At 40.5% G+C, this 26,698-nt stretch overlaps 1 protein-coding gene and 1 long non-coding RNA gene across 5 annotated transcripts; both read left to right on the top strand.

Annotated features, from left to right (window-relative positions):
- The first annotated feature begins 21 nt into the window (after positions 1 to 21).
- VRK1 (VRK serine/threonine kinase 1) lies at positions 22 to 18,915 on the top strand. Of its 4 annotated transcripts, none has more exons than XM_075193248.1 (13): positions 22 to 124; positions 4,056 to 4,228; positions 6,074 to 6,129; positions 6,804 to 6,873; positions 7,148 to 7,235; positions 7,985 to 8,093; positions 8,776 to 8,868; positions 9,505 to 9,637; positions 12,613 to 12,733; positions 13,574 to 13,632; positions 14,015 to 14,190; positions 18,038 to 18,113; positions 18,734 to 18,915. In XM_075193248.1, exons 2-13 carry the CDS (start codon positions 4,066 to 4,068, stop codon positions 18,817 to 18,819), a joined length of 1,230 nt encoding a protein of 409 aa, XP_075049349.1. In that variant the 5' UTR covers positions 22 to 124; positions 4,056 to 4,065; the 3' UTR covers positions 18,820 to 18,915. The 4 variants fall into 4 exon arrangements, with proteins under 4 accessions (XP_075049349.1, XP_075049350.1, XP_075049351.1 ...); XM_075193249.1 differs by having other exon boundaries at positions 66 to 165; XM_075193250.1 differs by having other exon boundaries at positions 69 to 109.
- Positions 18,916 to 23,483: 4,568 nt separating this feature from the next.
- On the top strand, positions 23,484 to 25,157 carry LOC142109171 (uncharacterized). The gene is made up of 2 exons (XR_012680301.1): positions 23,484 to 24,032; positions 24,342 to 25,157. It is a non-coding gene; the product is annotated as an uncharacterized LOC142109171 (long non-coding RNA).
- The last annotated feature ends 1,541 nt before the right edge of the window (positions 25,158 to 26,698 follow it).

Raw genomic sequence — 26,698 nt, 5'->3', positions numbered from 1 at the left:
TTCAAGTCACGTCACGTGTCCCCGTGCGTCATCACGCTGGTTACGTCACAGGGACGCCGCGAGCCCGTGCCGGTCCTGACTCCTGAACTGAGTTTCCCGCGTAGGAGAAGTGAGGAGATCTCAGGTACCGGCCCCGCCCGGTCTGCCCCCGGGGCCACAGCGATGGTGGGGGCACCATGTACAGGGTTATACCAGGCCTGTGCGTGATAATGTACAGGGGGACCTGTCTTATTATAGGGAGTCTGTGTGATAATGTACAGGGGAGACCTGTGTTATTATAGGGAGTCTGTGTGATAATGTACAGGGGAGACCTGTGTTATTATAGGGAGTCTGTGTGATAATGTACAGGGGAGACCTGTGTTATTATAGGGAGTCTGTGTGATAATGTACAGGGGAGACCTGTGTTATTATAGGGAGTCTGTGTGATAATGTACAGGGAAGACCTGTCTTATTATAGGGAGTCTGTGTGATAATGTACAGGGGAGACCTGTCTTATTATAGGGAGTCTGTGTGATAATGTACAGGGGAGACCTGTCTTATTATAGGGAGTCTGTGATAATGTACAGGGGAGACCTGTGTTATTATAGAGAGCTGTGTGATAATGTACAGGGGAGACCTGTGTTATTATAGGGAGTCTGTGTGATAATGTACAGGGGGGACCTGTCTTATTATAGGGAGTCTGTGTGATAATGTACAGGGGAGACCTGTCTTATTATAGGGAGTCTGTGTGATAATGTACAGGGGAGACCTGTCTTATTATAGGGAGTCTGTGTGATAATGTACAGGGGGGGAGACCTGTCTTATTATAGGGAGTCTGTGTGATAATGTACAGGGGGAGACCTGTCTTATTATAGGGAGTCTGTGTGATAATGTACAGGGGGAGACCTGTCTTATTATAGGGAGTCTGTGTGATAATGTACAGGGGGAGACCTGTCTTATTATAGGGAGTCTGTGTGATAATGTACAGGGGGAGACCTGTCTTATTATAGGGAGTCTGTGTGATAATGTACAGGGGGGACCTGTCTTATTATAGGGAGTCTGTGTAATAATGTACAGGGGGGACCTGTCTTATTATAGGGAGCTGTGTGATAATGTACAGGGGGGACCTGTCTTATTATAGGGAGTCTGTGTGATAATGTACAGGGGAGACCTGTGTTATTATAGGGAGTCTGTGTGATAATGTACAGGGGAGACCTGTGTTATTATAGGGAGTCTGTGTGATAATGTACAGGGGGGACCTGTCTTATTATAGGGAGTCTGTGTGATAATGTACAGGGGGGACCTGTCTTATTATAGGGAGCTGTGTGTGATAATGTACAGGGGGACCTGTCTTATAGGGAGTCTGTGATAATGTACAGGGGGGACCTGTCTTATTATAGGGAGTCTGTGTGATAATGTACAGGGGGGACCTGTCTTATTATAGGGAGTCTGTGTGATAATGTACAGGGGGAGACCTGTCTTATAGGGAGTCTGTGATAATGTACAGGGGAGACCTGTCTTATTATAGGGAGCTGTGTGATAATGTACAGGGGAGACCTGTCTTATTATAGGGAGCTGTGTGATAATGTACAGGGGGGAGACCTGTCTTATTATAGGGAGCTGTGTGATAATGTACAGGGGGGGGGGGGACCTGTCTTATTATAGGGAGCTGTGTGATAATGTACAGGGGGGGGGGGACGGACGACCTGTCTTATAGGGAGTCTGTGTGATAATGTACAGGGGGAGACCTGTCTTATAGGGAGTCTGTGTGTCAATGTACAGGGGAGACCTGTCTTATTATAGGGAGTCTGTGTGATAATGTACAGGGGGGGAGACCTGTCTTATTATAGGGAGTCTGTGTGATAATGTACAGGGGGGGAGACCTGTCTTATTATAGGGAGTCTGTGTGATAATGTACAGGGGGGGAGACCTGTCTTATTATAGGGAGTCTGTGTGTCAATGTACAGGGGAGACCTGTCTTATTATAGGGAGCTGTGTGATAATGTACAGGGGGAGACCTGTTTTATTATAGGGAGTCTGTGTGATAATGTACAGGGGGGGGGAGACCTGTCTTATTATAGGGAGCTGTGTGATAATGTACAGGGGGGAGACCTGTCTTATTATAGAGAGCTGTGTGATAATGTACAGCGGGAGACCTGTCTTATTATAGGGAGTCAGTGTGATAATGTACAGGGGGAGGCCTGTCTTATTATAGGGAGTCAGTGTGATAATGTACAGGGGGAGGCCTGTCTTATTATATTTTGTGTTGTATTAGCTTTTTATGATTCTTGTGTAATTAATGCGGTGTATATCCGGGGGGCTCATGTATTTATCATTAAGACCCAATTGGCTAGATGGGGAGTTCTATATTACCATAGGGAATGGTATTTGAAATAGGGCAACTATATAATATATCCTGTTTATGGGAAACCTGTGTATAGATTTATCTTCTAGCATGACCCATTTCACCCAGTACACCATCTGCCTCTAGTCTTCTTACCTAGGGCCTCATTAAGTGTTTGGAGTAAATCCCACGTGAAGGTGCAATTTTTCACCTTGGCCTCCTAGCTCAACTATAAATGGCAGTGTTAAAATAAAGTGGCCCAGTATTTGTGTGATACATGCAAAAGCAGGAAGTGGTTTCCCTGCTTGCAAAAAAACAAAACAACAAATGACATTTGAGGCTCTTGTGTCGCACCTTTGTTTGTCCAGGTGTAAACCTGCATTCTTTAGCTGAATTTTAACCTAACTCTAATTGAGACTTCTTAATGCCCAATTTACCTTACTAGAAAGAAAAAAAAATGTTAGTATCAGATAAAAAAAATTCTGTACTTTGCAAATAAGTAGGAAAAGCAAGACCAGTGCACACTAGGTAAAATATGTCATGTAGGAGGAGAGTGCAATACAGGAGCTCTGTCTGTTTTGTTTACTGCCCATTGGGTTTGTGTTATGTGCTAGATTGAAAAATGGACTTGACTTTGTATACTTGTGAAGTGGTGTATGGTAGCATAATTGTATGATGGCCATATTGTAACTGCATTGTATATTTTAAGAGTAAAGCTAATATTTAACATTAATATATATCAAATGTGAATTTCTGATCTGAATAAATATACATTAATTAACTGAAGTGTGTATACCGAATTGTGTCCATCATGCTCTGTCACTTCTTAGGTTGCCATGTTACTAAAACATGGAGACCTACATATTGTGGATTAGTAGATTCCTACATTGGGGGCCGCTACGTCTCAGCTTTTTGACCTGTATTGGGTCCCTTCAGAAACCAGTCCTGTAGATATGGGAGGGATGCTTAATACATTATAACAGGCTGCAAGGAAATGTCTGTTCCATACTCCAATGCCTTCATGTTTCATATCTTAACATTTCAATGTTGTGGTGTAAATATTCTTTGAAAGCATTGAGGCTTATATCTGGCTGTAAATACGATCTGGTTTATATCCAGGAACGATGCCTAACTTTTTTAGGGGGTCATTTCTAAGCATGTCAATGTATGCATATCCTCCTGGGCTTCTATATTATTTTGTCCACTCCTGGCATAATTAGTTTTTAGTCCTTGCTATATTAAATCTGCACTACCATCTACTAAAATATTTTCCAAGGTGTTCCCTTACTATAGTCCCCTTTTCCTAGGACTCTGCCGATTCTGAAATACAAGACTGGCAAATTAATTTTGTCAACCATTGTTAAATGGGGGACATAGTAAGTGTGCGAGTGGAAGGCCCAATCATGAACCACAATTTGGTGATTGTAGCCAGTGATTGGTCCACTCACTCGCATTCATTCACAGCATAATGGGGCGTGTTGGGGGAGAGATGACTGTTGGGTATTGGAAGGGGGGGGGAGCAGTCTGGGTATAGAAAATGTTTTTTTAGTTCGAACGGGTTGGCAAAATGATGTATAATTTAGGAACCTGTTAGTCAGATCTAAGGGAATGGACGAAATAAAAGTGACTCATAGACATAGAAGTTAGTGTGTAGTAATTTTTTAAGAACGTTGGTTATGTGGCGTCTGGTATTGTTCAACCCTGTAAGTAGCATAATCTAAATCACTTTCAGATGCAGAAAAATGCCTCCTAAGAAACAAGCAACAGCAGCTGCCAAAAAGGCCCCAGCTAAGCGGAAGTTGGCGGAGGAGTTTCCACCAGGAGAGGTTCTAATAGATTCGGTAAAAAAGCAGTGGAAATTGGGATTGCCCATCGGACAGGGTGGCTTTGGACGTCTTTATCTTGGTAAGGGGTTTTATTATTAAGAAGCCACTCAATTTCTCTGGATGTTAATCTCTGTAAGGACATCAATCATTAAGAAATGCTATGCAAATTTAATTTTTGTACAGAGAACGACTGAAGCTGTTCAGTCTTTGGACGTTTCTATTGTTACTACCATGAATTTTTTTTAAAATGTTTCTGTCTTTAGGGTCCAGCATTCTAAAATCGCACATCATGCCTACCACAAGCCTACAAGTACTTGTCTGATTATATGTTACAAACTCGAGTCTTTAATATTTTTACCTGTGGTGCCAACCCCATATCATCTTTATAGATGCCATCTGATAGTCGCAGGGTCTTCAAAAATTATTTTGCCTGTAACTGCCCCGTTTTTCAGTACAGGTCAACTGCTGATGTGCGATTCCTCTTGTTTTGTATATCGGGCTATGTTCTTAACGTAACTTCTCATTTTCTGAGACTTATATTGAAATGAAGCATATAACTTGCAAATCATTTTGGAATATTGTGAATTATTGCCATCAGAGGCTGCCCATTCACCTTATTGTAACAGCGGACCCGAAAAAGTGCAAGTCTTATGTCATCAGAGATTGTATAGCATCAGCTAAATGCACTACAGTTATTAATTACTTTCAGGTAGGGGGTAGATGGGTGACAAAGACAATGGTGCAAGTTCTTTCTCCTGCTTCATGTGTCACACTTCCCCACGTGCTAAATCTAAGATGAATGAATTGGCTCTTGAGCGAAACTTGATGAGTTCTGGTGTGGGTACTTTACTTCAGGGCCAGAGAGATTAAAAAAACTTCTCTTGGAATGACAGCTTAATACAAAAAGAAAATAAGCCAAAAAAGCGCCACTGTCTCTTCTCTCGCTCCATGCGGTCTGGCCAACGTTCCCAGAAAACAGTAGTAGGAGGAACTTGAGCAATGTTCAGCATTGCAGCTCTTCATTGGATGAAGTGAGAGCCAATCAGCAGTGTTATGTAGCGCATGTTGCTTAAGAATGGGACAGTGATACGTCCTCTGCTGGTGTTCCTGGATGTGATGGAGGCAGTGGGAAACTAATTTTGGTTGGCATGTTGGTGATGAGATTGTTATCTTAATCCAAAACAGAGCACATGGACCTACACCATTGGTGACCGTCTGTCTATACAGAAAATTAAGTTAAAGCCAACTTACATAGTAACAGTACAGCAGATGGTGCACACATGCAGCCCTTTGAAGAATAAAAATAAACCTGTTTACCTAATTAATGAGAATCACTTTATCTTTTTTTTATGCTTCACAGAGGGTAATGTAGGAACAGAAATGTTCTAGCTGACTCCCTAATTATAACCACTTTATTAGATGTCTATAGAACACCTATTTTATTTTTACTTATTTATTGTTTACTTTAAAGCTACATTACCATTTCTAACTTGCCTGTTCCTTCCTCTCCCCTGAGTCTCAGGGCTGCTCCACGGAGCAGTTTTTTTCCGAGGCCAGTATGAAAGTCCCTGTGTGAGACACTGCAGCGGGTCGGAGGAGTGGAAGGACCAATCAGAACCAGTAATAATGGGTAATATGGCTTCTGGTTGCTGCTCCTGTTCTCACACCCACCCTCTGCAGTCATTTAAAAGTGAACTGAAATGATCTGTTGGGCGGTGATGGAGCTTTAAGTAAGACTAGTTTTATATTTTTCATCTTCGAATAAGGTTTTGAACAAATTAGTGTAATATTTTATAGGTAATACTACCTGTAAAATGTCTGTATTATGGAAATAAAAATTGTACTCTCCAATCTGATGTTCTTGTAACCGGCAATCGCTTTACTTTTACATTTTAATATCCTTTTTTTTGTTTTTCTAAACCAGCGGATGAAAACTCTTCCAAAACTGTAGGACCAGATGCTCCTTATGTGATAAAAGTGGTAAGCTTTCTGGAGCTATATTTATTTTTATGTGTTGCAGAAGTGTGTGCTTGGCGGCATTTGTTAGGATTTTAGGACTAAAATATATTGAACTTTGTAGTTGCATTGATATTGTCTCTTTATTACTGCTTTTAAACTTGTCATACATTATAAGCAAAATCGGATACAGAGGAAAATGGTGTGGACAGAAGTATAAAGGCGATGTAACTGCACACTAGAATTTAATAAGAAAATCCTCATACGTGTGTAAATATGCATGAGAGTAAGGATACAGTTTAGGAAATTCACATCATAATATAGTTAAGCAGCAATTTCACAGTTCAGAGGGACTCTGCAGAAATAACTTTACGGTTTTACCTATTCATATGGCAAGGCATTCATGGATTTTTTTATTGGATTGTATTTTTAGCAGCAAACTCTCCTCGTTATGCAATTGGCATAATATGTATACACTACCATTTTTTTTTTAATGATTAAACATTACTTAAAATTCATACATATGTGTCGCATGCCACAGACCAAGTCTGATGATAACTGGATGTTAAACACTTTGGACAACCTCCTTTCCCCTGTTGTCATTTTGACACTTCTTAAAAAGATGTTGAAGCATTTTTTTTTATTCTTTCAGTTTTACACAGGATTTGAGTGCAATATGTTTTTTTTAAAATTTTTAGGAACCAAGTGAAAATGGACCTTTGTTCTCTGAACTCAAATTCTACATGCGAGCGGCTAAACCTGATATAAGTAAGTGTCCATCATTTATAAAATGTTTAAATTGGGATATTGGCTTTGTTTGCTTAGAATTGCAAATATACTGAACCATTAGGAGGTTGCTGATTTGTGATACGGCTTTCTAAGCACCATTTAGTGTTTAGCGCTCGTTCTTCTGCAACTATATATTTACTGATGCCTGATCATTTAAACTGTGTTGTCTGCAGCAATACCAGACTGACACCTGCTATATAGATATATCTATATATTCTAGAGATTACTATCTAAATCTGTTATTTTGTTTCAGTTCAGAAATGGTCCAGCACTCATAAGATGAAGTACATTGGTGTGCCCAGATTTTGGGGCTCTGGACTGCATGAGAAAAGTGGTAAAAGGTAATTTGAATGTAATTTAGAAAAATTATCTGTTTACCTGCTTTGCAAACAAAACTTTTTTTTTTTTTGTTTGTGGCAGTATTATGGCTACAGTAAATAGGGAGTCTTTTTGGAAACTTAATGATAGAAGGCCTTGTCACAGATCACACACAAATCTTCCACCCTTGATGCAGTTTTGATTGGGCTGCCCCTTTATTCATTTACCTGGTAGTCTCCAGCATGCCTCCTCCTAAATAACTCCCCGTACCACCAGCTTGATAGACTGCATATTATTTCTGTTGACAAGCAATGAGCAAACAGAGTGATGGCAATGGACACATGGAAGGAATCTCCACAAACACACTTGGAATCCCTGTTGTTCACTGCTGTGTCCAAGTGTGTTTTGGCCTCTTCCTGCAGAGAGGACAGTACTATGTTGACCTCGATTTGGGGGGAGGGGGGTAAAAGTATAGTCAACAGCCATGGTCACAGGGAAGATTTGCCCACAGTAATGCTAGAAAGATTGGTGGGGGTGATGTGAGGGTAATAAGAGAAAAAGGGATTTTAAAGTAAGTAGCTGATTGGCAAAGTACCTGTGTCCCTCAATAAACTAATAAAAGAGGATTTTCCATAAGTATAATGGTACTATATTCCCCTTCAATGACTGCTTGGAATAACTGGAAGTGTTGAATGTGTGATGTGAAGCTCTCCTTAATACAGGTACAGAAGTGGAGTAATCGTAAAATCTCATGTGGGCCTCTGGCTTTCAGTTATAGGTTCATGGTAATGGATCGATTCGGGAAAGACCTACAGAAGGTGTTTGAGGATGGTGGTAAACGCTTCCCACACAAAACCGTGCTGCTGTTGGGACTAAGACTGGTGGGTATTTTCTAAAATATATATATATCTGTGTTTTCCTCCTTCCCTACCCGTTACACTTACTGCCCATTCTCATCCTGATTAGTCCGTAATATTAGTCGAACAACCCCTCTAGATTGTAAGCTCATTTGGGCTGGGCCATTTCTATCTTGTGTTTAATGTCATTGTACATAATTTTTAGGGGGACCAAAAGCCGCAGTGATGGGTGATCTGATACACTTCAAAGGCCACACATTCCCTTTAATCTTAGTAATATGTTAACAACATACTTTACAGAAAGTAGAGATACTAATCTAATATAACAGCAGGCATTATACAAATGTCACCAGCTATACCCAACACGTCTGACAATAAAGCAGGAAGGAACTGGGGGCCGCAGGTTGCACATTACTGATGTACTGCGCTGTAGAATATGTCGGTACTTTATAAACAAAAGGTAATAATAACGAGCAGGCCGTGTGATAAAACTAAAGGTGACCACACAAAGGCCAATCCTGGTGCTTGGCCTGCACACAGACTCATTTTCAAATTTATTTAAAATCTAAAGCTATAAATGATGTGATTGTTTCCCTTTTACCACTTATTTTTACAGTCCTCTCTGTGTTTTAAAGGCGGTTGTGTTTTTAGTGATGTTATAATTGAAGTTGTATCTAAACAGCTGAGTTTATCATTCTTGTCTCAGATTGATGTTCTGGAGTATATACATGAGCATGAATATGTACATGGAGACATCAAAGCTTCTAATCTTCTCCTTCACCATAAAAATCCAGATCAGGTATGTTGCAATTGTTTTAACACTAAAGTAACACGTTTGGCTTCTTTAATAACATGATGGAATGCAATGGCTTTTAGCAGTCTACTGAAGTTGGGACAAATGAGAGGCAATCTATCCCAAATACGAGCTTTACTGTCCTTTTGTCATTTGTTTGTTTTTTTAAATCAATTTTTATTGAAAAGTCTAACAACATATGGTATACAGAAAATAAAGAGGGGGGGGACACAGGGGAGGGGGCAGTTGCTCTAGGAAGATCATAATATAACTGAGACTAGCTTTATTGTCCCTCTAACTGTGTCGGCATTAGTCCATCAACACAGAGAACCTTATTTTAATTTCCACACCTTTTTGTACGTACTATAAGTGGAGGCTGCTACGTCTCGCACATGCTTTAGAGTGGTCTTTTTAAAGTGCACAATGCTTGATTGTCTCTATCCTCAGGTTCACATAAAAGCCATTTTTATTAGTCGTTGATGCCAGTGAAGTTAGCCGAGGAGACGGGATAAATAACCTCTTCCAGAACAAATGACTGGCGTGTTTGTACTTTCCATACAATAGAAATGCAATATGTGACCTTCACATAAAGGGAGCGGTAACGTCTCCCTTTATGTAGCTGAATGTATGTGGTCTGTGCAGGTGTTCCTGGTGGATTATGGCCTTGCCTACAGATACTGTCCTGAAGGAGTTCACAAAGAATATAAAGAGGACCCCAGGAGATGTCACAACGGCACAATAGAATTTACAAGTATAGATGCCCACAAAGGAGTCAGTAAGTGTATAATAAAACCTGTTGTATGTGAAACTAGTCACAGATATACATTTATCTACCATTACTGTAATGTGGGAATTACTGTTCTACCAATGAGACTTGAGATGATTATGGAGCATTTTTCTCCTTGTGACAATATGCATATAAACAACTCCACCCAAGACAATGTTTTACACACATTCGGAGCGCGACATTGGTTCAAAGAATCAGTTCCTCTAAACTGCAAAATCAACGCAACTTAAAATGTACAAATATCTCTCTAATTCTACAAAGTGCACTATGACAGTCTTCATGAATGTCCCTCAACTAACCATGCCCATGTTCTATCTTGCACAGGACTACTGCTAATACGTCTACCTGGCATACATGACACTGCTAGTCCTGTGGATAAGCACCTTCTGGATAAAGATTTGCCACCTTTTTATTTGTGAGGCACCACAGGGGCTCCGCAGCGCTATATAGGGAGCATACAGTAAAACCTTACATGGCATAACAGGACAAAACAAAGGCAAAACCCCCAAAAAAGTACACTAAAAATATAGGCAGAACAATACTATGGCAAAGAATAGCGTAAATAGCAATAAGGAACTAGGAGGTGGATAACGTCTCACTTAAATATGAGGAGTGGGGCGGGATAAAAGGGAGTAAATAACCAGAAGCTGAACCTGTACCCAGTAGAAAAATGTTGGTGGAAAATGGAGGACATGAGAGAAGAGGGCCCTGCTCGTGAGAGCTTACAATCTAGAGGGGAGGACACGGAAGTGGGGGTGAGTTAGGATGAGAGCCGATGGATTTTAAAGTCCGCTTGGAAAGGGAGAGTCTGATTAGGAGAGGTAGTGAGCTCCAGAGGAGGGGATCAGCACAGGAGAAGTATTATGTAGTGATGAATGAGGAGAGGCTGCGGTCCTTAGCAGAACAAAGAAGGCCGGAAAGGAGGTGAGGTTGGAGATGTGGTGGGAGAGGATTAGGTGAGGGTTTGAACTGGATTCTGTAGCAGAGAAGGAGCCAGTGAAACAATTGACAGAGAGGTGATCGGATGTAGATTGGTGGGAATGAAGAATTAGATGGGCAGCAGCGTTATGGATGGATTGGAGTTGGGGAGAAATTTTAGGAAGGTAGATCATTGAAAAGGAGGTTGCCATAGTCCAGAGGGCCAGAGAGATAACAAGGGAGTGGGTGAGGGTGCTTGCCTTCGGGGCGAGAGGGCTAATTAAGTAATTAAGCACCCTGCATTTTGGCTGAGGCTCTACTGTGAATTAATTCATTTTCAAAGTAGATTTGCAAATGCACCCTGTTCTCAGTAGATGTGATTTGCTTTTCTTAGTTCTGTCCTATAATGACCTGTAAACCCAGCAAGTGTTTTTTCTTTAAAAGGTATTGCAGTGTCATAGGTTTCCCTTTAAAGCCTTCCTTCTGTTCATCAAATTTACTATGGCTGCTTTTAAAGCTTCACCCACTAGATATTAACTGTAGTAACATCAAGCAACCAGTCTGGAGCGCTGTACAAGAATTTCTGTAGTTGCTGCAATGCAGTTTACTCCCGTAGGTATGATGTGTAGTTTGCCACAATGTGAAGCTGAGATACTAAGGTTATTGATGCATACATCTACAGTAACTCATTGTTGCACTGATGCTCATGCTGTTGGAGAAGGTAACTGCTACACAGAGCTGGACAGCGTCATATTTGACGACACTTAAACGTTTTACTAATATTGATAGATCTTTGTTTCAACTCGATTTGTACAACACAGTACAGTATAACTAAATTCCTACTCATTGTAACAATCCCAGAAGCTGAAGTATAAAACCATTCTGTTTATCTTAGAATACTGTTTAAAAGAACATAAAGTTAGAAAATTAAATACTGAGTGACACCTTCCTTTTTATAACTTGAGTGGTCTGTAACTTGTTCTTCACAAACATTATGTTGAAATGTTTGTCTCATCTGTTCATCTACTGTACTAAGGGGGTGCTGTTATTGCAGAAGTAATTTGTATTTCTGTCCAAACAACTTGCTAGGCCTCCTACATACACTATGCAAATTTCTTTGGCACCGTACTTGAATGTGACATCCCTGAAATTCTTAGAAATGTCTTTCTGCAATCAGATATAGAAAATAGTTTTGTTTTGTTTTTTTTATTTCCAAGGCATCATCTGACTGGAGAAAAACAAAACTCCAAACAATTCATGAGATTTAATTCATCAGGGGTCACAAATGTGCTATTGTCCTGTAATAACATACCATGCATGGTACTAATATAGACTCCAAAATGTAAAATCTACATATGATGGAGTTTATTATTGACTTAAAAATGTTTGTCCGATCTAACGATCTCTAAGCACTGGTTAGTGGCTAGAATTGGCATTTGATCCTGATTGGTTGGCTGCTTGGTTAGAAATGAGTACGCCCCGTATTTGATAGTCAGTGTAGTCTAGAAAAGGATGCATTTTTGTAACTGCCTGTGAATTTTCTCTCCCATTGAGCTCAAAGATCCTGACCATAACATTGATGTTATCATTATGTCATGGCCTTTTCAGTTACCCATCTGAACCCAATCCAAAACTCTACTAATTGATTTTATATTGGTGTTTCTCTTTTTTCTGGTTCACTACCTAATACACATTGAAACATACATACGGTTGTATATTAAATTATTTCATTTTTTTACTGTTCTGTCAAACCCTCTCTCCAACAGCCACCCATGTAAACCAGATCTCTCTATATTACCTCCCAATTCATTCTTTGGAATCAATGTATCATAATGCAGTTACATTTCACGTTCTATATGAATGTTCTCTATAACCTACTGTTGTCTGTTACGCGGGTCAAAGAGATTCTTTTCTGTGCATGTTCAGTGTGTGCTTTGCCAAAGTAAAATTTAATGTAGTTTTTTCACCACGTGACAGACAACATCCGTCATGAAAATGTGTTTTTCAGACTTTTCTGTTTTACTGAATGTTTACTATTATGCCAGATCCTTCAAGAAGAGGAGACATGGAAATTCTGGGCTATTGTATGATTCAGTGGCTGTGTGGCAAACTTCCGTGGGAGGACAAGCTGACTGACCCAAATTATGTTAGTAGCTCAAAAATAAGGTACGTCTCTTTCTAACTCTAATTGACGTTGCAAACTTATGATTGCAAGTTTTAATGTGGGTAATAAGCCACATTACACTTGGTATTCTCATGTTACGCATTGTAGCAATACCATGTGAGGAGATACCACTGCGTGGGCAGGAAACGCAGCCAAACAGGTGAATAAATGTTTTTATAACTGGCCAATAAACTGGCATAAATGCCTCTTATAAAACACCTAAGGAAAATACACTGTGCAATACAGACCTTCCCCTGGCAGGATGGCACAGTAGAATGATGCCACAGAAAGCCAAGTAGATTATTGCCTTATACTGCCCTCAGCTTAGGATTCCTCCCTGATTTTGGTCGGCCCTCTATGGCAATATGAGCCAAATCCCTGGTATTCTAGACTGGGCTCTTGCAAGCCTAGTTGTAGTCCAGCGCACCCATCTCGGCTAACAGCTAGATGGGACCTTATCCTGGAGACCTGTCCGCATATGGTATTCCTCTGAAAGTTATGTATGGGCCAGCCCAATGGGGTCTCAGCTGCTAGTCAGCAATGATAAGGATACGCAATAGTCTTCTGTGATCGGACATCTGCTTTTAGTTGTCTATCGCAGGGATCTCCTTTTCATAGAATAGACCCTTTAAAGAGAAAAGAAAAATCTTCGATATTCCCACATTTGCCCACAGATATACATTCTGCCCTCTTCATGTACATACAGGGATATAGAATGAAGGCTACCGGAAGTGACATTGTTACTGGCCACAAACAACAAACGCTTGTTCCCACTTGTTCTATAGCATAGAACTGTAAACTCCCATTGGACTGTTTCTCAGTGACTTTGTTCTTGTTTTCAGATATGGTGATGAAATCTCAGCACTTATGGAAACCTGTTTCCCGGGGAAAAAGAAGCCAGGTAGGAGCATCGCTTATTCTGTAAATGAAAAGCGCAGAAAAACTGTATTGTGATCATCATTTTAAAATAAGTGCTTAATTTGACTTCATGTACATATTTTTTGGTGTTTGTATATACAAAATTCAAGTCTTCCTCACCCCTCTCCTGTGCAGAGCAAATAAGTGAACTACTTGGCAGCGATCCCTGTTAAATTTGAATAACATTTAACGGTTCAAACTGCCCACTGTGTAGGTGAATGTTGTCTTTGTTCTTATTTTATTTTTTTTACTGACCGCTTGGTGACAGATTTGAAATTTGTTGCAGGACCTGTGTAACCAGCATCCACCTTTTTTAGTTTTTGTTTTGTGTCTGTTTGAAAGCTCTTGTGTTTATCTCTTGACAGATGAGATTGGCAAATACATGGTGGCTGTTAAAGAACTAAGTTATTCCGCCAAGCCTCAATATCAGCGGCTAAGAGAGATTCTTTTACAAGGTCTGAAGGTTCTGGGTACCAAGGACGACGGGAAGCTGGAATTCTCCGCCGTTCAGAATGGGGACGTGCCTGCAAAGGACAGGAAGGTACAGTTCTAAATCCAGCCATATGTCTGTGTACCAATGTCAACAGATAAAGGGTTTATCCAATGCAACAGCTCTTAACTTAATGCGCACTTTTAGCCCCATGTAGCCATTTGCCAGGAGTCCCTGCCTTGGGACTACTTGAGGATATGTGGCGGATCACAATGTATAGAAGCCAGGAGAGAAACAGCGGTAAAATGCAGTTAATGGTCATTTTCTTATTTTGTGCCTTGTTTGCTGTTATACCTGCTAATCATCTGCCTAATGAAATATGGGTGTGTGGCAGTTTTTAGCATGTGAATGCACAGATACTGATTTAGGGAACTCGTGTTGGAAATAAGTAATGGAAATCTATTAAACACCGGACCATCTATGTTCAATCTTGCCCCTCTTGTTTGATGCTGTCAATAATTTTACCTTCCTAATCCCACTGCCACTAAACACACTAATTCTGTCACTTGTCTAGCAAAACTTGTACAATGTCTTTAAAGGTCTTTTAATGCTTTGCAAACCACCAATCTCCTAAGTGCCTTGATTAGTATTAGACTGGAATCCTTGCTTGCTGTCTTTACTTTTCTTGTCCCATTTCTGCATCTGTTCTCATGGTTCAATGCTTAAATGTGAGGGTTCATGTTAGTGAGTCAATAGAATTAAACACTGCTACCAGTTTGCTACACATTATAAAATTCAGAGCATTGAGACTTCTCTACCAAGAATATCACACAAGTAAATTAGAATATAACAATTTTCAACTCCAGTCTCTCTACATAGGTCTGAAATAGAGAAGGAGACTTTATTTCTAAGTAAAAGTAATTTGGCGCAACAATTGATACAAATTGAAATAATGTGGACTAGCTGTGACACACCTGAGGAATACAATGGTCCTGGTCCATCTATTATACAGCATGCAACATATAAGATGTTACTACTGACTCCTGCGTGTTTACTATGAGTTGTACTCATTTACTACAATACGTTCTAAGCGTCAGTCTGGGTGTGTGGCTACACAAGGCAGAGTTCAGTGATTTAATGGCGGAAAAACACTCTTCAGGAACTTTCTCATGTTTGAATCCACTTCTGTTCGACCTTGCGTTAGCTTGTCAAGGTCAATATGGCTAAAATTAATTGCATGTTCTTGGATTGAACGGATTCCCAGTACTGGATTTGACAATAATTGTCTGGGAGATACTTGGAAGAAGCGGGAGTGGAATAGATTGATGAATACGAGCCTTGTACTGCAGCATGTGCTCACACCTCTTCCTCCTCCGCCCTTACAGGTATCTTCCCGGCTGATTACTGGAGAGTACAGCGATCTGCTGTCACCCTGGCATATGATGTTAATGTCATTTTAAATGGGGTGTCCAGGTTTAATCATTTATTAAATAGATGTGTGAACATTGAAAACTATTTTAAAAATACTTAAATGGGAATTCCAGTGTTAGAACTCTCCTTTCTTACCTGCTCCTTCTATGTAGTAAATGGAGGGGGGGCTCTCGCCAGGGTAGTTGGTTATCTTGAACTATAAATTTTCAGTGCAGGGACAGGAGATATACAGGTAAATGAATCAAGCTGAGAGTTTTCCGGCGGGTTTGAAAAACCAATCAGATTCTAGTTATTTATTTTAGTACATTCTACAAAATGATAGCTAGACTCTCATTGGTTGCTATAGGCAACATCTCCACTTTTGAAACCTTCCGGAAAACTCTCGGCCTGATACATTTACCCCATAGTGTCTTGTCCTCTCCTACAGAGCTGTATATATGGAGGCTCTCAGTTCAGGTGTTTGGTAGAGGACGGCGTCCCTCCATCTCTGTTGTATGTAATGGAGTGATGCGGGTCAAGGCTTTTGGGGAGTGGGAATGTCTGTTATTTGCCACATTGGACTTGGAAAGGGTAAAATAACGAATGGGGGGGGGTCCAAAAGTGAACATCCACCTTAATTTATAAAGCTGGTTGCTGCAATCCCATTTATATAAAAAAACAATATTTGTTTTCTAGTCTAAGCGTTCGAGGAAATGCCTGTAAACTTGATTTGTGTGAGTGTTGGTATCTTTCCAGCGTTGCTGCAGAGAATGTCGTGCCATCAGTGGTGTTGTCTTAAATACATTGGAAAGCAACTTTTTATCTTTTATTTTATTGAGCACCTGGCCTTGTTAACTCATGAAGAGTATTTTATACAGCGCACTATGTTCTATCTGGGTTCAGGGGTAACCCAATTTTCTTTTTCTTACACCATAATGCAAAGAAATAAAGCTCAAGGACTGGGGTAACAAGCATTCTGTACAATCTGAGAAATATTGTAATTTCCAGCCTTCTATTCGGCCAGCATAAGCAGTACAATAATGAGATCCTCTCTGTATTTGTGCTCAGAATGAGAAGTGTCTGTGTGTATTCCTGACTAATGCATCACAAATCTGCTGACACGCTGGCCTTGAAGTCCTAGCTGGCGATCATCGGGCCCGTGCAGCGGCAGAGAAGATGTACCTAATGCACTCCATCAGTGCAGTTTGCATATGGGAGTTCCCACGGGGGAGCTGCTCTGTGCCAGCGGAGGGTTACCTGCCCATTGCAGTTATTGTATGTAATTATCAAACCAATCTGTTCAGCCCAGCAGGGTTTAGATGGTAATCTGAAAGCAGTGCTCCTTCCATGAGAAATGGATTGCACTCTCCACCCCCTCACCTTCTATCCCCATCAGCATTGTATCCATACAGCTGCTTTCTTAGCAATTGTCAGACTTGTAATTTTCTGTAATTGTCCAACAAGAGCATTGCTGAGGAAGTGCAGCCCTGTAAATATGCCTGGGGGGTACCAACTGAATAATGTAGATGCTATTTGATCGTGCTAATAATTAATGTGCTTTGCACCACGCATATGCAAAATAGTGAGATTCATGTGTCTCTTCTATGGGTCCTTGTACTATGATGAAGCTTGGAAGTGTGCTCAGGTTCATCTGAGTTTAGGAAATTAATACCATTTGAAAGAGATGTACACTCACTGTGGTCTTATTTAGGTAGTAATAAGCTCTGTCTGGTTTATTAGTGGTGTTCTGGCTTATATTGAAATCTGATCCTTTCCCTTCCGTAAATCATAAATGGTAAAGTTATTCTGTAACGGTCAACACAATTTAAAGTTCTGGAGAAATACCCTGGAAGATGCAGCACAATGGCCAAAATGGATAGATAGCACTTCTGCTTCACAGCCCTGGGGTCATGAGTTCAATTCCCGACCATGGCCTTATCTGTGTGGAGTTTGTATGTTCTCCCTGTGTTTGCGTGGGTTTCCTCTGGGTGCTCCGGTTTCCTCCCACACTCCAAAAACATACTGGTAGGTTAATTGGCTGCTATCAAAATTGACCCTAGTCTGTGTGTGTGTGTGTGTCTATATTAGGGAAATTAGATTGTAAGCTCCAGTGGGGCAGGGACTGATGTGAATGAGTTCTCTGTACAGCGCTGCGGAATCAGTGGCGCTATATAAATGATGATGATGATGAAGGGATACAGTAATAAGTTCAAGGTTTTTTTTGTTTTTTTAAAAAAAATTTTTTTTTTAATATATTTTAATACTCTGCTTTTTGGTCCACCCTTCTATACTGTGTGCAGCGCCAGTGTAATCCACAGCAATGTACAATGGCTGGCTCCTTGGGTTGAGAGAGTTTTAGTTTGAAAGAAAAGATACAGGATTTATTCAGCTTTTAATGAACAAATTGTGTGTATCCAAGTGTTCATCATCTTCTGACTTAAGCTGCATCTGTAGTATTGGGCCTTGGTTGTAGTGTATATAAGTAATTCACTTTCTATATCTACAGCTAGGTTTTCCGGTGTTAAGAAATCATCTTCTTGTTTTGCAGAGAAAGCTGCCTAAGTCAGTCGAAGAGAGCGGAGAAGAAAGCGGAGAAACGGAAGTGAAAAAGAAACAGCCCAGAGGTGAGTGAAAATCTGCATTTTGACTTGTCCTAAATGTAAGAAATCTGAAGAATATTCATAAGCATAATCTGAGATTGAAGGGAGAAACCTCTGAATTTTTTTATTTTTTTTTAATACTTTTTACAATTCGTCTCATAGTTGCTTAAATAAAACTAGTCCTTTTCCTGCCATGTTAAAGTTACCCCCCCCCCCCCCTGCAGATTAGTAGAAACATATAAAAACTAAGTTTATCCACCTATTACAGGGTCACGTATCCTCGTCTTAGAGGGAGTGAAACAGAATAGAATTCTGTATTGAAGCTTTTATTGGAATCAAGATTCTATCTATTTATTGTCCCAGCCAATCAGTTCCTGGATTAAATAAAACTGTAGATATCAGCCCATCTTCTAGTACAGTGGTTCTCAAACAAGTGCTCAGGTATTAAGAATCACATTATAGCCATATCAAATAGGAGTAAATCTGTCCCTTAGAGCATTGTGAATAGGAGAAAACAATGGACGGATCAGGCGACAGAGTTGGAAAGGTTTTTTTTGTTTTATTTTAATAGAAACTTTGCCCTTTGTTACAAAATATAGCAGTGGTTCAATCCTAACGTCGTATTTTTAAATGTTTCAATGTAGGACGTTCTGCAAAATCTGCTGCTAGCCCTCCACAGCCGCCACCAAAGGGACGCGGTCGGGGAAGAGGACGAGGCCAGAAGCTGTAGTATTGTTATATTTTTACATATGTTTTTATGTTTTGTATTGAGAATATATTCTGATGCGTCCATAATAACTCTTGAAATTAAACCTTTTATTGATTATGCTGCGTGTCCTGGTTCCTGTCAGTAGTATTCAGTGGTAGTTGAAATGGCTGTTTTCTTGCCGTACTAAAAAATACAGCAGCTACCGAAACTTCTCTTGAATCCAGCTCCATTATGTGGTTTTACAGAGCTCCACAGATCGCCTGTTGTGCTTTAGGGTAGAGTAAGGAGCACTTCAACTCTGCAGGCAGTGGATACAGTCTCACCGGTCCTGTGTGACTAGGACAATGTGTCTCTATGGTACATAGTCGCCACTTATGAACGCTGTTCTTTCCTGGCTTTAAAAGCGCCGCATTCAGTCAATGCCATGTGATCCCACCAATGCGATCTTTCTCTTCGGGGTAGACTCAGTTCAGTGCAAAGTGTCTCTAGAATGTCCACGGAAACGCATCTTGCGGGTGTTCTGGCTGGAGTCTTCGTTCTTTTTTCCTCGCACGAAAATTTGAGTGGAGATTCCCTACCGTAATGGCTGATAATGTGCTCAGTCAGACATCGCTGTGACGTTCGGTGGCACATCACCAGCAATCGAATTCTCCCCTTAGAGCGGTTACTACATTGTAAACTACATCAACCCAAACCTGTTGCTAACATTGAAATGACCTCCTGGTCTAGGAAAGTGATTCTCAAGTAGGAAGTCTTATCTGGATGTCCTCATGTTTTTCAGCTCCTTTTGAAAACTGCTTAAGTCCTTAGTTTCATTGTGTTGAGTTTTAAAGCTTACGGGCAGCACTGTATCACAGTGGTTAGTATTGCTGCCTCGCAGCGAGTAGTGTGATTCCGGCCAGGACCCTGTCTGTGTAGAGTTTGTACGTTGCCCCTGGGTTTGCACGGGTTTCCTTCCACGATCTGAAATCGTACTTGCAGGTCAATTGGCTGATGACAGTGTGTGTGTGTGGTAGGGAAATTAGATTATAAGCTCTAATGGGGCAGGGACTGATGTGAATGATTTAATATTCTCTGGAAATCACTGTGTAATATGTTGCTGTTGTACCATTAATAAATAGCTTGAACTTTATACGGTCAGAAAGCTCTGTCCTATGACATGACCACTGCTGTTACAATGTTTGTTGCTTTGAACTTTCCCCATTTTAAGATTTTACCATGTCTTCATGTGTTCTACACATATACCTTCATTACGTTGGTCTATTTTAAGAAACAAATTAAAGCACCACACACCTGCACTTGATTGTGGATAAACCTTTTTCATATGACTGTTATTACAGAGACATTAATCCCCTCCTCTGAGGTGCCCTTTGAAGAGCCTTGGTTTAGGTGGAGAGGACAGAAGTTGATGACTAAGATGGGAGATAGATCTGCATGCAAAGGAGCAACGCTTGAGTTCAGTACAGCAGATAGATAACCGCATAAAAGTAAATAGTTACAAGTGTATACTGTAGGTTACATTTAATGGTTCTTTCATTTAACAGACGAGCGTTATATCTCCATGCAAGAAAAGAAACTCAAAGCTTATTGTGTGTGTAATATCTTTTATCAAGATTGCATCGACACAGTGCATGTTGGGGTGTCTCTTTATGGTGGGTCCCTGCGTTTTGTGTGGGTTCTCGGCACAATCAAGGAGAACTGCCTATACACTGCATTTACAGCTCTTGATGACTCCAGTTGTGTGTAAATATTAGAAAACAGCAGGCTAATACATTCCAAGAATCACTCGAGTAGTGCAGCAAAGACAAGTGTCCTTACTGGTATTGTAGTCATACTCCCAGGATCCCCTGCTGTTTCTAATCAGTGCGCACAGCCGTGAAAAAACTGGACTGACATTTACAGGCGCAGCGGGGAGGTACTTGACTAGGGAATGTTAAAGATTGTACTACCTGCGTTTCAAAGTGGCCAATGTATATGATAAATCTTCACAGGGGAACGAGTCTGCTCTTCATCTGATGTCTTAATGAGGATATCGATAATGAAGCAGATTCTGTGCACTCCCACACAACTCCATATCCAATGTTCGTTTAGAAAACTGAAACGTATGCTACTGTGTGCCTTGACTTGGACTAATTGGCAACCCCTAACGAGTCCTGCTCTTATTTTTTTCCTCTTTCCGAATAGAATATCTTTCTATGTCTTACGACTGTACACCAGCAGTAACTGTGAGGCTGTTTCAGCTTAATCTGTCCCACTAAACAGCCAGATTTGGTCCTAAATACCAATAATGCAATTAGGTTTTCTGCATACTGTTTGGTTCACTTCTCTTTCGTCCCTCTTGGGAATATGACCAGACAGACTGCCATTTGCTCTCGTTAATTCTGCTTAGCACTATTGCTGGAGATGTTTTGTAATTAGCTATCTAACTTGGCTCTTAAATTTTAATAGCCAATTGAAACCACATTTTAGCCAAGTCCTATTTTCTAATTTATGTTCACTCCATTAACGAAGTTAGAATTAGCACCCTTAAAATGATAGGGGGAGGGTGGAATGAAGCCTACACGGAGGTTTGCATGTTTTAAGTCCGTTCCCTGCTGCTCTCCCGCGTGTGTGCGACCAGCCGTTTACATAGTCGTGATTTTTTATTTATTTATCTTTTTGGATCATTCTTGGTTTGGACGTGAACAATCAGCGTTGTGGGTAAATTTATTTGGCTATAGGTTGAGGTGGATTTTGTAAAGGGAAGAGAGGACAGTGCAAACGAATGGCGTGTTTAGTCATTGTTTCGTATGACAGATTTTAAGGGCATCTAAATGAAATGATGGGTTTTTTTTCTCTTTACAACTGATCAAAATTATTACTGAAACCATCTGAGGCACCTTCTGGTAGAGGAGTAGTCTTGCTGGGTTTAACTTGTAAAGTGTCCTGCCTCTCACATAATAGCGAACGGGTGCCAACAACCACGGGCTCCCCGAACAAATGCAGCTCCATCAAAACTGTAATGTGTGCTGTGCAAGCTTCATACGTCGCTGTCATTGCCTATGGAAATAGTGCTGAATGTCCGTACAAAGCGGTGGTTCTCAAACATCCTCTCGTACGTTGAAATGTCGTTATTATGTTTTGGTTTTTTTCTAATAGTTTTCAAATATTTTGTGTACGTGCCCAATATCTGAATCTGTAATATGTGAGCAACTACTACATGCTTAATAGATGAATCATTTTTATTAATCGGAAACAATGGATCAAAGTGGTTCTCAGACATAAGGATCTGACTAACTGGGTGTCCAGTCATTGGATGAGTGCTAATATCGATTAGTAAAAATGCAGAAATGTGTTTTTTAGTTTTTACATTAAAAAAAAAAAAGAGTAGCTAAACCTTGCACAGACAATTTATATTTAAGAGGTCGGCAGTATCGAATTGTCTAATGTTTCTGGACCCAAAATACAGGAGCCAGTGTCCCACAGTACCGGAACCAAGTCAGTGTCCAGTCGCTCTTCTCTGATTCGCCTGGAATGTGAAGAACAAGTAATTGCCACCACTTTTTGACCCTCTGTCAGGTGAGACTGGGGCACTATGTAATTCCTCTGCAATCTTGTGCAAGACTCGCAAGGCGATAAACCATTGGCCCACGGGGAGATGGCGCACCCCAATAGGTGTTAAAGGGACTGTAACTTTAAAAATGATCTTTGTATAATTGTGAGTAGCACAATGGACTATATATGTACTGGATTAGGAGCCGTATCTGCCACTTCTCTGCTGCTTTACAATTATATGTTTGATTCTTTTGGAACCTGGCCTCTCTCCTAGTGCTGTCTCCCATCCTTAGAGTAGGCCACGCCTCCAAAGTAGTGTGTTCTGATAGGCTTATCACTTCCATATGGCTAGCAGCAGCACACTTGAAGAATATAAAAGGACTATGTAGGAAGACAGACAATTCTCTTGAATATATCTCCTCTCTTGTCACAAAATATATCCCAACTCGGCAACGCCGTTCTGCACAAGATCTGCGTCTCTCATCCACACTCATTACATCCTCCCATTCCCGGTTACAGGACTTTTTCCGGGCTGCACCCACTCTATGGAATTCTCTCCCTCGCACAATAAGACTTTCCTCTAGTCTACAAGCTTTCAAGCGTTCTCTGAAAAATCTTCAGACAAGCTTATAATATTCCTTAACCACCCTCTTAACCTCACTACACTACCCTATTACCACCTGTTATACAACTACCCCCTGACAAACATTGTTGTCTGATGGGATCATTTAGCTTGAGAGTCACTTTTACCTTTGCAGCCTGGCTGGACTGAAATGCAAAATGTAGACTTAACCTCATGTGTCAAACTCCCATTGTCCCATAGATTGTAAGCTTGCGAGCAGGGTCTACTAACCTCTTTGTCTGTATTACCCAGATTGTTTATTAGTTTACTATGTTTGTCCCCAATTGTAAAGCGCTACGGAATATGTTGGCGCTATATAAATAATGATGAATATAGAACGCCTCCTATCTAGTGGCAATTATGCAGTGCATAAAGTCACTAATTGTTTTCACTTGGACAAATGTAAAATGAAATAAAAAAAAAAGGCTGGTTACCTTCAAAGGATGATTGTCTTTTGGATGGGGGGGGCTGTTCAATGACCCCCCCTCGTCCCCCTGCATCACCTCCCCTCCCTCTCTCTCATATCACACATAGGCAGGTGCTGATCATTTCCTGGGCACTCCTGCTGTTACATCTATACATTGGTGCCTGGAGATACAACATACCTTGTTAGTGATGCCTGGATTCTAAAGTTTGGAGAACTATGTATTAGTTGCAGGATTTGGATGACAATGTAGTTTTGGTCTGCTGATATACCTTACCCCATGTAGTAGTACAATCCCCCTGGCCCCATAGCATGGGTGTTGGTCCGGATATCTTGCAGTGTGTGTTCTATGCTGGAGAATAGTCCAGGCTGGATATAATTAGCCCAAGTTGTAGCTAGAGAAACTTTTTGACCTGGTCTAAAATGGGTCCTTATCTGTTTACTCCAATGTAATTGAAACACTGATTGCTGTATTTTAGATGTTTTGGAATTTAACATTTCCTATCAGTATTACAGAACTGCAGAGAGGCTCCAATTGTCTGTCAGCACTTGGATATAAATGCACATTAACAGCTGCTATTTGACTTGCTGCAAAAGTAGAGGAACGTAATAAGGTGTCCTGGTCAGAAGATTGTGGTTTCCTGTCTGAGACAGGTCAGTTTAGTGACTAAGCGATGATGGCTCAGACCGTGCAAGTGGACCGGTCTTATTTCTGTGACACTGGTCACTTCTAATATCCTTGCATCGCATAATAGGGGGGTGTATTCTACTATATATTTGCCTTTTCCTAATTGTTTCTAGCCAAATACCTGATGCTACAATTATTTAGAACCAAAGCATTAGGACAGCAGCAGTTTTTCAAATGCCCTTCTTATTTGTATGTCCTCACAAGTGATTTGAATTTGTTTCCATTTGTCTTGTTTGTATGTATGTGAAGTCATGTAAAAATAATTTTGTTTCCAGATTAGTTCATTTCTGACACCAAGTTGCTGCTAAGTGTTAGCACGAATAAGGCTTACGTGTAACGTGAATACAGTAGACTTGGGCGCTTCCTCCGTACGGAAGACGTAATGCATTGAGCGTGTTTTCGGAGAGCGATGCTGACATTGGACACGCGGCAATTGAACATATCTTTAATTGAATTTTCGTTTTAACACATTGAGAAGAGCCTTCTTTTGCCAGCTAGTGTCAGCTGTCTTATGAATTGTAAATGTTTCTGTGTGAAAGTACACACACTGGCACAGAGAGCCGTCACACGGAATAATGCCGGGCCTTCCCGCTGCATCTGTGCAGACATAATCAGTATTAGTAGATAGCAGAAGTATTACTGTGCATGCATGTGATGTGTTCTGTCACTACCATTTGTATCAATTATCCCCTGTAACAAAGAGGTCAAGTCAGAGGATGCAGAAAATAGAATGGAATCTATATGGTACTCTGGGAATTGTAATGCTAAGATTAGCTCCTACGTGTTCTAATAATGACCTCCAGCTTTCTAGGTTTTGTAGAACTACAAGTTCAAGCATGTATGGCTATCCATTACATTCAAACTGAGGCTCATTAATTGGCTTGTAAAACTTGAGAATTGAGAGGTTATTTTTAGGGTGATTACGCCATAAACTGAAGTCTGTGACACCGACTGTCAAATGTATTCATTTAATATTCTGTTATTGTATATGCAGCACATTTATTTGTTATACGCTGTTTTATGGCGTTCTAGTTCAAATGTGTTCAGTGATGTTGAGGTTGAACGGAGACTAATAAAAATCATGTAATATAGATGTCTTTCAGAAAGGGTCCACATCGCACCCACCTCTAACAGGATATGGCTGTATTTTCTAATGGATACTATGTCAAAAACTAAATTATACCAGAAACACTAATTTGCATATTAAAAATAAGCCTTTTTCTCGTAAATGCTGGGAACGATAAGAGTCCTACACGCTAAAGTGGTAAATTATTAAATATAGTTTCATTGTCCCTACTTTATAAACCTCTATAACTGTGTATCTCCCTACTGGGTATGTTGCTGACACAGACTTTAACCCAGTAATTCTGTTCTTCACACACAGGTTCAGCTAATGTTTGCTAAACGGCTGATCAAAATGTGCTCTGGGCTTTGACCTAAGATCATGGGGTAGATTTACCAAAGAGGTGTTGCCCATAGCAACTGGATTCTATCTCTTGTGTTATAGAATTTACTAGATAAATAACTACAATCTGATTGGTTGCTATGGCCAACATCTTCACTTCTCCTTTTTAGAAACTTTGGTAAATCTACCCCAAAGTGTAATATCCTCCCTAGTGTAGATTGGGAACCTCTCTGATCAGGGTCAATTTTGGGTTCATTAGGCTACGGTGGAGGCCAGAATAATAAGACTGCCCAAAGCCTTGGCCACTGTGGGATTAAAGAGGCCATTAAAACAGCATATACCATGAGATTAACACCCCTTCCCAAAAAAAAAAAAAATCAAAATTTGATGTGCCACGGCATGTTGCAGTACTGATCACTAATTAGGCGGTGTATGGCCACCTTTAGTATAGTATTGCTCGGTGTATTGTATATTATGTGGATGGAGGCCCTGAGTTTTCTTTTGTAGTGTTGAGGTAAAGTACGCTGACTCTTACCCCTTGTGAGGAATGACAAGAGAGCACTGTTTAGTGTACTGTGCAGGACTGTCTTTCCTTGTGGCTGTGCACTGCAGATTGAGCCTGGAACGTATGTGCTCTGTAAGGAGTTAACTGCTAGCTGAAAAGCTCTGAATCTCCTGCCAAGATACATCCAGCACGTGTCCTTAAGAATAGCTTCTGTCAGCCAAAGAGACCCATTCGACCTACGTAAACGCCTACAACAATTCTGTGTATCCTGTCCTCCTGTTCTTTGGTACTTCTTAGGTTAAGTGGAAAAAGAACGAGCTGATAACAAGACGACAATAACATCATTAACGCCTGAGACCATGGACAGTGCTTGGGGAATCTGCTACCTGTAATGTGATTTCCATGTGCTGAGCACGACTCCATTCAATTAACAGGACGGACTCAATGCATGGGAAACACATTCTTGCGCATACGGACATTGCAATCCATATATAATAGGCGCTTACACCCTAGGGTCACATGCCTAATAATAACCATATCTCAGCAGCCAGGAGAGGACTACTCTAAATTTTATATTATTTACAGTGATCCCAGACAAAGTACCTTCAGCTGCTTTAGGCTAACTAACCGTAATACTTTAGAATTCAGCACAGCAAATGAGAAGTATACTTATGGTGACTCAGTACATGTTGCCATACAGCGCAGAACTACCTGTTTGATTT

This window comes from Mixophyes fleayi, chromosome 12, assembly GCF_038048845.1.
Source record: "Mixophyes fleayi isolate aMixFle1 chromosome 12, aMixFle1.hap1, whole genome shotgun sequence".
Lineage (NCBI taxonomy): Eukaryota > Metazoa > Chordata > Amphibia > Anura > Limnodynastidae > Mixophyes > Mixophyes fleayi.
This window is presented reverse-complemented; position numbering and strand designations above follow the sequence as displayed.

Excerpts from the sequence above, each read along its gene's own strand:
- VRK1 (XM_075193247.1), top strand. The coding sequence starts at position 177 with ATGTACAGGGTTATACCAGGCCT. Across the intron at positions 200-4,055 it reads TACAGGGTTATACCAGGCCT|ATGCAGAAAAATGCCTCCTA; the intron begins GTGCGTGATAAT and ends AATCACTTTCAG. Across the intron at positions 6,130-6,803 it reads CTCCTTATGTGATAAAAGTG|GAACCAAGTGAAAATGGACC; the intron begins GTAAGCTTTCTG and ends TAAAATTTTTAG.